At 40.4% G+C, this 14,995-nt stretch overlaps 1 protein-coding gene across 8 annotated transcripts in view; it reads right to left on the reverse strand.

Moving 5' to 3' along the window:
- TBC1D14 (TBC1 domain family member 14) overlaps positions 1-14,995 on the reverse strand; it is a 153,143-nt gene that overhangs the window by 98,936 nt on the left and 39,212 nt on the right. For 7 of the 8 annotated variants that reach the window (XM_019526212.1, XM_019526207.1, XM_019526210.1 and 4 more), the window contains one exon: positions 7,659-7,779. In XM_019526212.1, the coding sequence (XP_019381757.1) occupies positions 7,659-7,779 (121 nt within the window). Of the gene's footprint in view, positions 1-7,658; positions 7,780-13,450; positions 13,569-14,995 lie in introns of those variants that run through there. The other variant, XM_019526213.1, reaches the window with a different exon arrangement.

Here is a 14,995-nt window from a genome sequence, read left to right on the forward strand (position 1 = left end):
GGGGGTTTTTAAGAAGAGGTTAGATGAACACCTTGCTGGGGTCGTTTAACCCCAGTACTCTTTCCTGCCATGGCAGGGGGTCGGACTAGATGATCTTCTCAGGTCCCTTCCGACCCTAGAAACTATGAAACTATGTCAGGACAGGAGAGTATATATACTATACATACTTGAATTCACAGGGTAAGTTTTAGCAGCATGTTATAATTTTCAAGTTACAATGTTCTTGTTTAGTACAAATGCTAACAGAAGGAAGTATTCAATAAATTCACAAGTATTTTTTTTGCAACACTATATATTTCTTTTTTTTTTTGCAGCTGAAGACCCTAAAAAAAGTTCAAGTGAATTTATTCCTGAGAGTAAGGGATTTATTCTCTCTCATGGGTTGGTTAGAATCTGCTTTTTTTCTCAATACCTACCATTTTCCTAGGAAAAATAATCTGCCACACAAGAACCTTGCTTAGTTACAACTAGATTTTTTTTTGGAGATTGGCAAGTGAAAAAAAACATAACTGATTTATGAGACCATTTCTACGTGGCACATCATTCCCTTATCGGGAATGTGCTTGGGGAAGTCAGGATTATTCATTAACAGGATCACTTCAGATATTTACTTCAGAAATTCTGTTCTCTCCTACCCAGTAGGGTTTATATTCATCTTCAAGTTAATGGAATTCTTGGATGAAATCCTGCCCTCATTAAAGAAAATGTTAGTTTTGCTGTCAACTGCAACAGGACTAGGATTTTACTCATTATATTAAATTATACTTTTCTCACTGAAGAATTTACCTGATTTTTTTAAAATTTGATGGGACCTAGATAATGAGGATGAGTTCAGCAAGTTCTGTCCAGGTAAGCCTCTTAGAGATAATTATCCAAAACTGATCAAAACCAGTCTGTAGTTCACACCTACCAACATCTTGTCTATACGAAGTTGCATCAATTTTTAAAAACCATGTAAAAGCTAATTTGGATAAACAAGTGCAGAACCCCTTTGTGAAGGCTTGTAAAACAATTTAAACCTGACATACTAATTTAGTTTAAAAATCAATTCCTTACCAAAAATGAGCCATTTGAAATTACTTTGAAAAGGGTAATTTTCCCCTCCAGAAATTAAACCAGTTTTAATTCAATTCTTTATTAAACTGGTGCATGTGTGCAGAGACAATACTCCATGTTCATGTTCTGCAACAGGAGCCCACTGATGTACACCCACACATGCACGCACGCACGCAAGCATGCAAGCACACAGTTTAACAAGTGTAATCCATCAATTGCAATGAATCCATCAGATGCAATTAAAGTTACTGTCTGATTAAGTTAAAAGATCACAAAGAAGATGAAAGAAGCCTTTCCTTAAGTTCTCATCTTTCTTCTTCACAGTTCAAAGACCTATTACTGTGAAAAAAATAGTTTTACATAGAAGCATCTAAAATTGTATTTCTTAAAAATTTCTATCTATCCAAAATAAAACTGATGCAAAACAGCTAACCATTGCACATCATAAATTGGGGTAACTGAAAAATTAGCTCCCTATAATTAAGTGTGTAAAATAATCTGCCTGTCCCCTCCCTTTAAAAACAAAAACAAAAAAACCCCCACACAAATTGAGAGATGATTTCAAAATTTCAAGCTGGACATAAGGAAGAACTTCTTTACTGTCCGAGCCCCCAAAGTCTGGAATAGACTGCTGCTGGAAGTGGTTCAAGCACCTACTGACCGCCTTCAAAAGACATCTGGATGTCTATCTTTTTGGGATCCTATGATCCCTGCTGACTTCCTACTCCTGGGGCAGGGGGCTGGACTCGATCTTCCAAGGTCCCTTCCAGCCCTAATGTCTATGAAATCTATGAAAATACGTTCAAATCTAGTTGTGGAAAAAAAAGATTCAAAGATGAGTGAATCATAAACAAGACAGTGACTTCACCACAGGAGTCTTCAGCCAAATTAATAGGATAGTCACAGGGCTTCAATTAGCTGTGCCACAACAGAAACAGCTGACTTGACCAAGTGCTGCTTGATGAATCAGTCAGTGCTTGCTCACAACGTGGGAGAGACCCTTGTCAGGCAAATGGAATCCTATTGCACTCTCCCAAGCTTCGCAAATGTAGGGATGAGGACCTGTGCAACTTCTTATGCCCTCAGGCTATCCTGGAGGATGTTTCCAAATCTCATCACATGCTAGGATCAAAGCAAGTCACTCAGAGATGAGACTTTCCATAAGGTAGGGAGCTGCAGTGGCAGCAAGTAAAATTGTGAAGGAGAAAAAATGGACCAGGGAACTGGTGAAGATAGAGAAACCACCTCTTCTTTAAAAGTTACAGGTAGAATTTACTCAGAGTCAGACTTCAAAACAGAAATGCTGCTCATCAGCATAAATTAGCTGGCAGATTCACTTACGCTGCCCACGGGCAGGTGGGTCCTTCAGACCAGTGCCCTTCACATCATTAAAGCAGTCACCACAAATGACACTTTGCAGCTCTCTGGCACAGAGAGTTACTGCTTCTCCTGAAGCAAGTAAAACTTAAAGCAGGCAGTGGAAAGGACCCAGCCATCTGGTACCTCATAAATATTGAGTCTCTAATCCTCCATCAAAGTAGTCTGAAGGTGGTCATACTACAGATATATTCTGACCTCCGACATCTACAAATCCAGTTTTAGAAATAAATTTAGTATGGAAAATCTACCGTTTGGAGGCAGCATAGATATGTACTGCCAACAGACTTAACCTAGGAGTCTCTTTCCCCACATACACACAATGAGAAAAAGAGTAAGTGCATGTGCAAGGAGAGAGCGCACAAACTTTCAAGGACCCAAGTTCACTTCATCAGATGCTGATGAAATGAACTTGGGTTCACAAAAGCTTATGCATGCATGTGCTCTCCCCCCAGCACCTATATAATCTTATTTAGCTGGTCTATAAAGGTGCATACCTACCCTGCCTTTCAACCAACTTCAGACTAACAAGGCTAACTATGTCTCAAAGTTACTGGTAGCCATGGCTATTTTATTCCTGCTAGTTAAAATTAATTTAGAAAATGGTTACATGTCCAGATGACTTAGCTCCAGAAATGGTCCTAAATTCATTTCTGACCCACACAATTTTATGGATTCTCCTACCAGCCCCTGGTAAAGTGGGTAAGATGTTCCCTGCATGTAGATTACAAGAGGTGGTAAGTCCTTAATGCTCTCAGGACAAGCACACTAGGACAAGGAGTCATAATGAGGAAGATGAAGAACTGAGACTAACTGGACAAGCAGCCTAGGATTTGCAGTGGGGGTAGGTGAAGAGGACTAGAAGAGGCTGAACAAGATAAAACTGGGGAAAGAAGAGCAAGATTGGAAGGAGAATGGACTGGAACAAAGTCAGAAGGGGGAAAGGGCATGGGAAGGAGAGGGAGAGTTTAGTAGAGTACAGCTTGAAGGGGATAAGAGGTGGTGGTGCATGCGACTACATGAGCACAACCCTTAAAGTCTACAACAGAACCCAAGAGTTTCTGGCTGTAACTATTTTGCTGAAAGCAGAGATCTGTGAAACCCTTTCCTTTCAGTACCATTTCACAGACTATATCAGCTTACTGCTGTGCAACCCAAGAGGCTGCACAATGGACTGCAAAGGCCAAACCCTGCTGATGACCCACAGAGGGGTCAATATGGTGTTACGTAATGTATTTTTGTTTGCTTTTATTAGCACCTGGTAAGTTACACACATCATCAGGGTACTGCAACCTCAAAAATCAAGAACTCAAGTTTAAGAAATGCCAGAATTAAGACCCAAGCCACCTCAGAATTAGCCCCTGGTGGCTATGCACTAAGATACACTTTTTAGTTACGTATTTTAGAAAGGATCATGCCTCTGTCCTGTGCATAGAAGAAACAGCGCTCTAAGAAACAGTTCTTCAATATTTTGTTTTCATCAGTTAGTGTATAGTCCTAGGTCTTATTTATTAAGACATATTAAAGCCCTGCTTTAATACAGTCACTACTTTCCTCACAGGCTTTTCTACAGTGATTGGAGCAACATCATCCAAGTACTCCATGAACAAATGCATCTTTTCACAATACTCCCAGGAGACGAGGACATGCTACAGATGCACAAAGATATTAGACACCAAAGTTAATAAGGAAAGGGACTGCAGGAAGAGAAAGGTTGGTTTCCTGAGTTTAAAGTTACTGAATGATGCCCTAGTGAAACGGATTCTATATTGGAACCCAAAACATTCACTAATATTGAATGCCCAATTGAAGGCAGGAACACAAAATTTCAGAGTAACTACTATTATATGGCATTTTATGTTTCAAGCACAGCTCCCACCGAGTTCATTTGCAGCTGTGAATGCTCAGCACTTCCGCAAAGCAAAACTTAAGTGTAAAGTCAGACATCCAAGTGAAAAGTTTACCTTAATTGGCTTGCTCAGCAGCTGCACAAATAAAATCCAACTCACCACAGCAGCATTCAATCACTTTAAAAGTCAGGAGACCAGCCTTTCTCTTCCTGCAATCCCTTCTCTCATTCACTACATAAAAACTTTTACAACAAAAGCTTCCTACGCTATGAAACCACAGTTTCTCATCCAAGCTCATCTATCCTGGGGGCAGGTTCTATGGAAATGAGTTGTACTGGAAACCTTAATCCCAGGATTGCCTCTTTTGGGGGGCAGGGGGTTGGAGGGAGGGTACTTGACTTCACAATCTTAACATAGGTTTTGTGGATGCAAAAAATAAGTATTATCAGATGTGAACCGAAGTCCGAAGGAACTATGTTACCTTATATTGGGATTCATAGCTCTTCTCATAACAGTAACTGCCAAAACATCAAGCCTAGTTACAGGCTAACTCTTTCATAGGATGGACTTGCCACAAAAGACTATGACTGAAGTCTAATAAAAGATATCAGATTTACCCAAACAACCTTGTCTGCCTATGTCCTTAGACCAACATAGATATAACCTATACCCATATGACTGAAGTTATTACTTGTAAATGCACCTACTATTTCTTCTGGCCCCAGAGCATACACTACAGCAGTAGTGAGGGAGCCAAACCTTAAAACTGCAAGTGGGCCAGGAGTCCATGAGAAGAGAGGACAGATGGAGATTGCCCAGCTGATAGCACTATATCTTACCTCAGCTTCCTGAGCTTCCCAGTGCCCATGAATGGGGCGTCCTGTGCTTTGGGAACACAGTTATTTCTTGGAAATAACTTTCTTCACTTTCCAGGTGCTGTAGCCAGCCCCATGCTGCACTACAGTCCCATCAGCATGAATGGGGCCATGAAGGATAGGTCTCTTTTGCCCTTCCAGCTGCCCAAGTTTTGGGCACTCCAGCCATCCAGAGCCTGCGCTGTTGAGCTCAGAGCTTTTATGCCACTCAGGAGCTGAGCATCATTACTGCTGCTTGACCCCTCTTCCCTCCCCACCCCACCAGGTTAAATTCAGTGGGGAGGAGAAGACGAACAGCAGCTACACTCAGCTCTGGGCCCTGGGGGATCGCGGCTGTCATTCAGAGGATTCTAGGAAAGCAGGCCTAGAAGGAACCTCACGCGGTCAGCTAGTCCAGCCCCCTGCTCAAGGTAGGATCATCCCCAACTAAGCCATCCCTGCCTAGTCTCTCTCCAACCTGCTCTTAAAAATTTCCAAGGACAGGTTCTAAAATGTCTCTCGGCAGTCTGTTCCAACGCTTGACCACTCTTGTAGCCAAAAAACACCTCCTAATCTCCAACCTAAATTTTCTATGCTGCAGCTTGAGTGCTTCTAGTCCTGTTCCTATGGCTACAGAGAAAAGCCCGTCTCTGTCTCTATAACCATCCTTCACATATTTGAAGACCGTTCTCAAATTGTCCTCTCAGTATTCTCTTCTCCAGACTAAGCCAACCTAGTTCTTTCAGCATTTCCTCAGAAGTCTTGTCTTCCCAACCTGAATTAAACTGCAGGGAAAAGGTGGGGAGGAGGGGCAGGAGCATATACCTGCAGAGACATGCCAATGACAGGCCATTCACAGAGGCTTTGCAGGCTGCATTTAGCCCATGGGCCAGAGGTTGACCACCACTGGCCTAGAACAACTCCCAAGTCTCAGAATTTGCACATTTTGAAGTTAGTGTCAAAAGAAGTGGAAACAGGCAAAGAAAAGCTACTAACAGATAATCTTCTCTGAAAACGTCTCTATCCTTATTTGAGAAAAATTTGGGGCAGTTGAGTACTTAAAATTCTGACCAGAAACAAGGATGACTGGCTGGGTGCAGTTATAGTCTTGACAAAGATACTGTTCATGCATCTCCTTAATAGCCATTTACCTCCCCTATAGATTTCCACTGCAGTTCACAATCATGTTCTAGGAATACTGAATAGCAGAGGGTAAAGTAAGTTCAGTTCTTACTGAAGACAATCTGTACAGGACAGCAAACTAACTTAAGCCATACCAAATACCTTCTGCCTGTCCCTTCCCTGATCTGCCACAAGCCACACATAGAGGCTGCCCATGCCACAGGCTGACTACCCCTGGACTGAGCAATCTGAACCTCCCATACATATCCTTAAAAAGTGAGTGAGCTTCTACTGTCTCCTATCTCCCCCAATGAATTCAGCTGCAGGGAAAAGAGGGGGTGAGCAGAAGCACCTTTCAAGCAACTCCACAATCCATCACATGAGTGCAGCTGCTGTTTGCCCCCCAATCTTCCTCCTCCTTCCTCCCTCCCTCTCCAAATAACCTCAGTGGCAGACAAAGAAGGGATGAGTGTGGGGGAGAGTGAACAGAGGCAGCATCCCACACCCTGGGCTGCAGAACTACTGGAAAACAGAGATTCTCCAGGAAGACCGTGCATTGACCAGCCAGTGAGCTCAGAGAGTTCACAGCATACATGAAGCTCTGGGCAGGAGTTATGCTGATGTGCTGGTGAGATCAGAGGGCTCACCTGATATCCAGAATCCCAGCCAGGGGGATGTGGTCACACCTCCTTCAGCTGCTTGCTGCACATGTGCCACACTGCTGAAGGGGAAATGCCTACACCCCACCTCCCCATGAGCTTGGACCCATAAGTCTATTCTGAAGTTGAAATTTTCCAACACAAAAATGTTTTAAAAAGGTGCATGTGTGTAAACAGTGGCATGACACAATTAATTGCAACTTCCCTACCATAATGCATCATAGCCACTTGGATGTAACACATTCTGCTGGCAATCAGTTTGTTGGGGGGTTTTTTTTTGGTTGGCTTCAGCAATTTACAGAAAATAACAGTTTACCCTTAAAACAACATTTTAAGGATGCAAAAGATGCGGAAAATTATAGTGTTGGGATAAAAAACGGGCTTGGAAAAAACTAAGAAATTTGCAAGGAGCTCGTTACAAAAACCTGGATTTTTAAAAAAGACACTAATTTTAAACTTAAAACAACATGAAATGCTTTATACAAATGGTATGCCTTGATTCAAAAAGTAACCAATTAAAAACAGCATGGAAACACATTGTAGCTTCAGAACTGCTGTGACAGATTAACAAGTCATTCCAATGGCTGCACATTACAAAGCATGTTTTTTACAAAATATCTTTATAGGGAATTTTGCCTAAGCCCTTCAAAGATGCGTTGGAGACAAGGACAAAGTTACTATAATTGAATTGAACTGGACATGGATAATAACCTGCAAAATATAAAGGATGAGAAAAATACCTTTTGTATTTTCTTTGGATTTTTCTGTGAATTCTCTCCGACAGGTGTTTTTCCAAAAAACTTCCAGCCCAAGTCATTTTGCTTCTCAAGTCTTGCATTCTGTTTTCTAGCAAATAAATTCCTACAGAAAGAAGAACAAATTATAAAGATTAAAATGAACAGACATTCAGCAAGGGAAAGGAGAGGCTGCAGCCTTCGTTTCTACAAACTGCATGTTTCACATTGTCCTACCAGGTATCGGTTCTATGATTTCCATGCTTCAGGGAGGGATTCGCTCCTTTCTGCAGCACCCTATTCAAGCCAAGTACTGAAAATTAAATTCATTTGTTGCCATAGTAACAATTACACATTGACTGTTTTACCTCAAAAAAAAAAAAAAGCTTACTTAATGAGCTCCTTAAAAACAAGCTGCCACTTTTGGCAATGTAATCTAGTACAGACAGATTAAAATTACCAAAAACATCAGTGCGGCTCCAATAGAAGGAGCTACTATATGAATGCCAGAAGAAACGCACCATGGCAGTCACTATAGTTTTTTTTAAGCACTACGTTGCAACCCGCTGCATAGCACAACTTAGCTCCGGACAGAAGCTGTGTAATTGAGACTTTAACTATAACCAAAACTATTCTTTACTCTCATCTACATGGGAGTTTTTCGTGGAGTCTTTTCCACTGTTGCTACCTGAAGTTCAGGGTTTACACCTAGAAATAACAACTGGATCATTTAAAAAAAAAGAGCACCTGGGCTGCGTTAAGACAATGTTGTACAGAGCTCCTGCACCACAATGTCCCCAAACCCTGCTCAGTATTGGTATCTGTAACTGCAGCTACAATCCCAACAAATAGACTATCTGTACTTTACCAATAGTTACCACTGGTGAAAGAGGTGGTAGTAATAGCTGGCAACTGTAGTAAAAATAACTTAATCTAGTAGTAACTATAGCATTAGAGGAAGTCTAACATTTCATGTAGCTGTAAAAAAAAAACACCCTATGAAGCTATCACTCTCCAGGTGCTTTAAAGACAGACAACACATACCAATAGGCAAAAAAACTCTGACACATAAAGAAGTTGTGTGTTCTATACAAGTGTTATAAAAAAAAAGCATTTTCAAATGTTTCACGCCTACATTTAAAGAAAGTCCACACTTCCCTGCCTCTGGTTTACTGCCCGCTGCAGTTGTGACAGGATGCATTCATTCTGAGCACTTCATTGTTTAAATGCATCCTTTTGATTTAACTTTAAATAGACTTGCTAAGCTCTTTAGTGATCTAACTAGCTAAACATTTCCAAAACCTTTGTCGTCAGAAGAGAACTATCACTGATTATAGATATTGTGGCACTGTCTGCAAGTATAAAAGCCTACACCCAATTTTGCCTGCTTCCTTTTTTTTTTTTTTTTAAACTTAAAACACTTCTTGAAGAGACGAGCAGCAGCTATCAAATGTTGTAATTCTGAGTTGTTAAATACTTAAAATTAACTATTTAATTTATAATACCATCACAACCCATTTCTTTAGCAAAGATTACACAAGGAAGACAAGGAACTATCCGGACTTCCAACACCTCTTTATGGGATAAACTTTTATAATTTAAATTTACAAACTGCTGTAAAAATAAGAAAACTTGCCAAACTTACAAGTTTTCTCATTTTTGCTTAACATATCACATGCATACTCCACAACAGTTTAATTTGGGTGGGAGGAAGGAGGGGAGACCACATGCCATGGACAAGTGGGGAGGTATCTGGACTGCAGCAATATTATTTTAGTACTTCGGCCCATTTATTTACACGAATGGATTACATGTGGTTCAGTAGCCTTGAGGGTATAGTTAACCAGACAACAAAAAGGACCTTTTAAGTCATCATTGGATTCAGCTGAATATAAGATCAAGGGGTATGGAAATAACTACATCATTAGTGGCAGCTGGTGCCCAATGGAGTGGTTAGACTACAGAACACCTACATGTACAGGATCGCCATTCCCTACCTCTCCCTCTCCCACCCCCCACAGTAAAACAACAGGGAGCAGGACAGAAGAGAACATTGTGGTGGAAGACTAAGGAAACTGCTTATGGATGAACTTAATATCTACCCACTCTATCCTCTCTCACAATCCTCTTGCTTTCAGGTCATAAAACAGATATTTATTGTAAAAAATGGGATGGAATCTTTTAGCTGTCTCCACTGGGGACAAAAACAGATGCCTGCACATGGGCATACTTTTCATATATGAAACAAGTATATGCTTGCACAAAATCATCCTTTTGCACATGAAAGGCTTCCAAGGCTGTCAGAGTTTTTTCGTAAGCACGGTAATCGCATGAAAAACTGAAAGGTTAGTGTGCGATTTTCTTCCACTTCACACCCACAGTGGAGGTTGCTAGTACATGCTAAGTACAAAACAATGCCCCCGTCTTCTTCCCAACAAAATTTAGAAATGACAGGCTACAATCTGTCCTTATCCTAAGAGCAAAGAGAAGATAAGTTAGGACAATAAATGTAAGTCAGGCATTAGTTCTCCTCTCTGCTAAGTATTTGTAGAACAAACAGAGATTAATACATAAAGGTCAACACTGTGTGTTTTTTAAACCAATGAAACTAGTGTATGTTTTTCCTCTATTGCAATAAACCCAAACATAAGTAGAGCCTGAAGCAACCTCAGCCACCAAAAAAACCCATTACTAAAAGTACCTACATACAGTAGCTGTCTTTCTTCTTCAGGTACATAGGAAAGCAGGTAAACAAGATTTACAAGGTATAAGAACAGCAAATCTAGTCATTGGGTTACCACGTTTTCTGGTGATATCTTTCATATCCTCTAATATTTGATATTCCAATTTCCCAGATTTGAAGTTTGTTTCCCATGACCATTTACTTTTCACAGATATACTGGATAGCATACAAATACAAGGGAGCAAATCTACTTGGGTATTTGTCAATGTAATCACTAGTACATGTACTCTTGTATAATACAAGTTAGTATAAGCATCAAATTATGCAATACAAATTAGAGGACAACTTGTCCAGACGTGGTGGTAAGCAACCAGGTCACCTGGTTGGGATCCCAGCATAGTTCTATATTAAGAATAGACCAGGACAAATCAGACCCTGTGCCATACCAGTTAACAATAAATTTAAGCACCACCATCAATGAGTAACTCAATCTGAGAAAAGTACATGCTTTGGGTTGTTTTCTTTGCACGTTTTGCTAATAGTAATCTCTTCTTTATATAACAAATCAGCATGTTGTCAGATTTACAAAACTAATCTGTATGTGTGTAATTTGCAACATTAAGTGCTTGCTACTAGATGCTTATCCGTACAACACTAGAACTTTCACATGACTCATTCAGAGTTGCATTTCATTTTTTTGTCAGGGTACAAAAAATTGGGGGGGAAGGGAGGAAAGAGGACCAACCCCTCCACAAGCTTAAAAAAATCTACACGAGGGAGCTCAGGAAAGAAGTATTTGAGCAAACAATATGGCTGGTAAATTATATAGTATTGTTAGGCTTAGCCTACAGAAAGCCTTAACTGAAACTGTTGACTTCTCATCCATATGGTTTCCACAATAAATTTGTGAAGACAATCCCCAGATTAAAGGCAGCAAACTGCTTGGCCGTCTTTCATATATACATTCCTGGGACTTTGCTGGTGCCCAAACTCCTTTCTGACACCCTTTTCCTGTCACTTGTAGCATGCTGCCCCTCTGACAACAATATTGTTAGTAAGAGGTAGTTAAGACAAAGCTCTATTTTGCTTTGGCTCAACTAGGGGGATTAAAGGTATTCTACCAAACTACATGCACACACTTAAATTGAATACTTAGTACTGAGATTCTAAGAGACTCCACTCAGCCGATTACACAGATCTTGACATGGTCCCCACACATCTAAAAATCAGCAGCAAAAGAGAGATTAACATTACAATGCTCATTAAGATTTGGAGTCAGCATCCACTGAAGCCTTTACTTAGAGCTATTGCTTTTAAGTGCACAGCCTGTTCACACTCAGACAGGTCTTCCAACACTGAAGCTTAGATTCTGGAGCACAAGGTGGCACCTTCCAAAACAGGGGTGGGCAAAATGCAGCCTGCCAGGCCATTCTATCTGGCCTGCGGAGCCCATAAAAAAATTTAGAAAATTAATATTTATCTGACCCTTGTTGCCTGTCATGCAGCCCTCGATGGCTTGGCAAAACTCAGTTAGCGGGCCTCCACCCAAAATAATTGCCCCTCCCCCCCTCCCGTTCTGAAAGCATCAGGTGGTCAGCTGGAAATCATCTGGTCACATCGCCAGCACAAGATCAGATCATCAGAAACAGGTCAGGCAAATTCGGTAACAAAGTCTGTTACGCTTCTGTACTGCAGACAGAGAGCTAGGCTCCACCAATTCTTCAGGGCAAGAACCTTCTCTTCCTGTGTTGTACAACTCGAAACAAATAGTTCACAATCAAAAGGTTTCCTTTAAGCTTGAGCTGCCAGATCACAAAAAACAAACAGTGGGTGGGACAGTCTATTCCTGTCTGAGCAGCTGTGACTGGGACTTCTTTTGAGAACATAAAGCTGATAAGCATCATATCTAAGTCAACACTGTGCTGAAAAGTTTTACAGTAAATAATAAACTGTGTAAGGTTCAGGTTAAGCAAAATAACTCAACTGTCTTCTTAGTCTCTTCTGCCTTCTAAACTTGGATTTAAAATAGTTTTTAACTTGTTCTCTCACCCTTCAATTACAGCAGTTTTAAGATATAAACTTAATACTTTACATTAAAAAATACTGAAGCAGCAGTGGTGGATGTGGGAATCTTACTTCAGGTATTATGTAATGCCATTGTATATTGTTATTCATAAGCCACTGCAGCACACCAGGCTGATTCACATTAGAGATTAACAGGAATATCTGACAAGATGCATCATGTCTGTTGTACGATCAGTATGGACCCATTAGTGTGTGATGGTTTTAAGTGCAAAGCATTTTAAAAGAAACATCTGTAGTAGCACATTTTAAAAGAATTAAATACAATAGCAAGGCTACATTTAAAGCAGAAAATGAATTTTGTTGCAAAAAGTTAGATACAGTATATAAAGGTTTTTTGACTTGCTTCAATTTGTTGTGAAAAAAAATTCTCAGCTTGGAGAGAATTTTAGTTTAGTGACCCTTCAAATTTTGTAACAAGTACAAAACGTACCATAGCTAAATATGCATCTGCTTGCTGCTAATGCTTTTTGAAAAATGCTCAATTTAGATGTAGGGGGGAAATGTGGGAAGAAGAATGGCAGGATAGCGCACACATTAAAGAATCTATTGACACTATCCAAAAAATAGTGGTCAGGACAATCTTTTTTACAATAACATTTTAAAATTAGTGACCCTTCATTTCATATGCATTTATGGCACTGTTTTATTCTATAATGTAAACAGACCGAAAAGCCTTCACACTCTTGGGTATACCAGTATGTATATGCAATTGTGTGCCCTCTGCCACAGCCACCCAAAAGCCATCTAATACCAAAGATACTAAAAATAAAATTCCAAAATCAGTGCACATTTTCTAAATCCCCAGAATATACAAAACCCCCCCTTTCTGCGGCTTTAAATCTTCCTAAAAGACCAAAAAATCCTCAGGGGGGGTGGGATCACAAAAAACCCAGTCAGCAGGCCACTCCAGTGGCTTGGCACCATCCATCAAGGTTCACCATACTCAGTTGTGCACTATATCCAAAAAGGTAGCAGTTACCTTGAGAAAACATTCTCCACTATAAAAAGACAAATAGCTCTGTATACAAACCTATCCATTAAAGGGAGCAGGGAGGGTGCTGCCATAACTTCTGTTGCTGATTTAATCCAAAATCAACTGCTGGCCTTGAAATGTCTCACAACCCTTTCACAGTCAAATTCATAGTTTTAATGTTCTACCTTCCAGGACGCTTTTGAAAGTAAATACTGTGGGACTCAAGGATCTCTGCCTGTAAGAACAGCCACTCTGTCAACAGGAAAAAGGAAGGGCTCAGGTTGTGTAGCTGTCAGTGGGTGGGGTCAAATTAGGCAATTACCCCTGGACACGTGTGTGAAGGCTCGAATTACAGCCTCCCTTCCCAGCAGGTGCATGATACTGAATCCATACAGTTCCCAATTCCCTGAATTCCCCATACAAATTTGTTAACTGCAGTATCACAGAACTGGACTCCAAGACCCATGTGCACACTGGGCAATTTATTTTATTTTAAAAGCAGCACAGCTGAGGTCTACCCAGCTAGCTTATGTAAATCCCTGCTTCCAGGTATTCCATACCTTTTATCAAGTTGTGTATTTTTGCCAGAAATGCTGGTCTGGATACTAAACATTGCATGCAGTAACAATCATTCATGGGGATTGTGATTCAGTTTCTCTTCTGAAATACCCCATGAGAAATACAGGGCATTTATACATGTGCTCTGGAGGGCAGGGAGGGAGGCTTTTAATTGGAGAAGCTCCAAGAGCCACTTTAATTAAAGCACCCAGAGCATCACATGCATCAACATCTCTGAGCTGAAAAATGGCAGTGGAGGTGCTTTAACTGTAGTTAAAGCGTCCCCACTGCTATTTTTCAGCATGCGGACACTGATACATGTGATGCTGGAGTCTGCTGGAGCATAGTAACTATCATGCTTCAGCAGACTCAATTAATCAAGTCTGCTTCAACACACTGGAATTACAGTGCATTGGAGCAGCCTTACTGCTCATCTATAGGTGCCCACATAAGTCCATTTGTGTGAGTTGTCCCTCCTCCCCATTCTCAATACTTAAAATTAAAAGTGCTATAGTTTTACTCTAGGTTTTACAAAAAGCAAAGAAGGAAGGATCCACTGCAAGTGGAAATGTAACATGTTATGTGTTTTAGAACACACTTGCACAGAATATGCTCAATGCAAAGAAACAATCATTCCAATGCTGAAAGAAGAGCTTTATACATTTTCATAGACATAACTGAATGTAAATGAGCACAGTCAATCTTCAGACTCTCAACAGTCAGTATAGATACAAGGTTATAATGAAGGCTACACCTTAATATTAACTGTCAACCCTGATTCTCTCTCACAGTTAATTGTACTTTGTTGCTGGCAGTTACCCAAAATTAATTTGTAACAGCAAAGCAGTTACCCTGTTCCAGTGGAAATCCGCACCCCCCAACACACGCACACCTTTTGATGAATATGAGTGTACCTACTTGGGACAGGAAATGTTAATTAATCTTCCAGTAATCATTCCAAAGGAAAACAACTGGACTTGTTGTATGAAGTACTGAGTTGGGGGAAAGAAAAAAAAAAAAAAAAAAAAAAAAAAAACCGTTTGG

This window comes from Gavialis gangeticus, unplaced genomic scaffold, assembly GCF_001723915.1.
Source record: "Gavialis gangeticus isolate Ggan-Ray unplaced genomic scaffold, GavGan_comp1, whole genome shotgun sequence".
NCBI lineage: Eukaryota > Metazoa > Chordata > Crocodylia > Gavialidae > Gavialis > Gavialis gangeticus.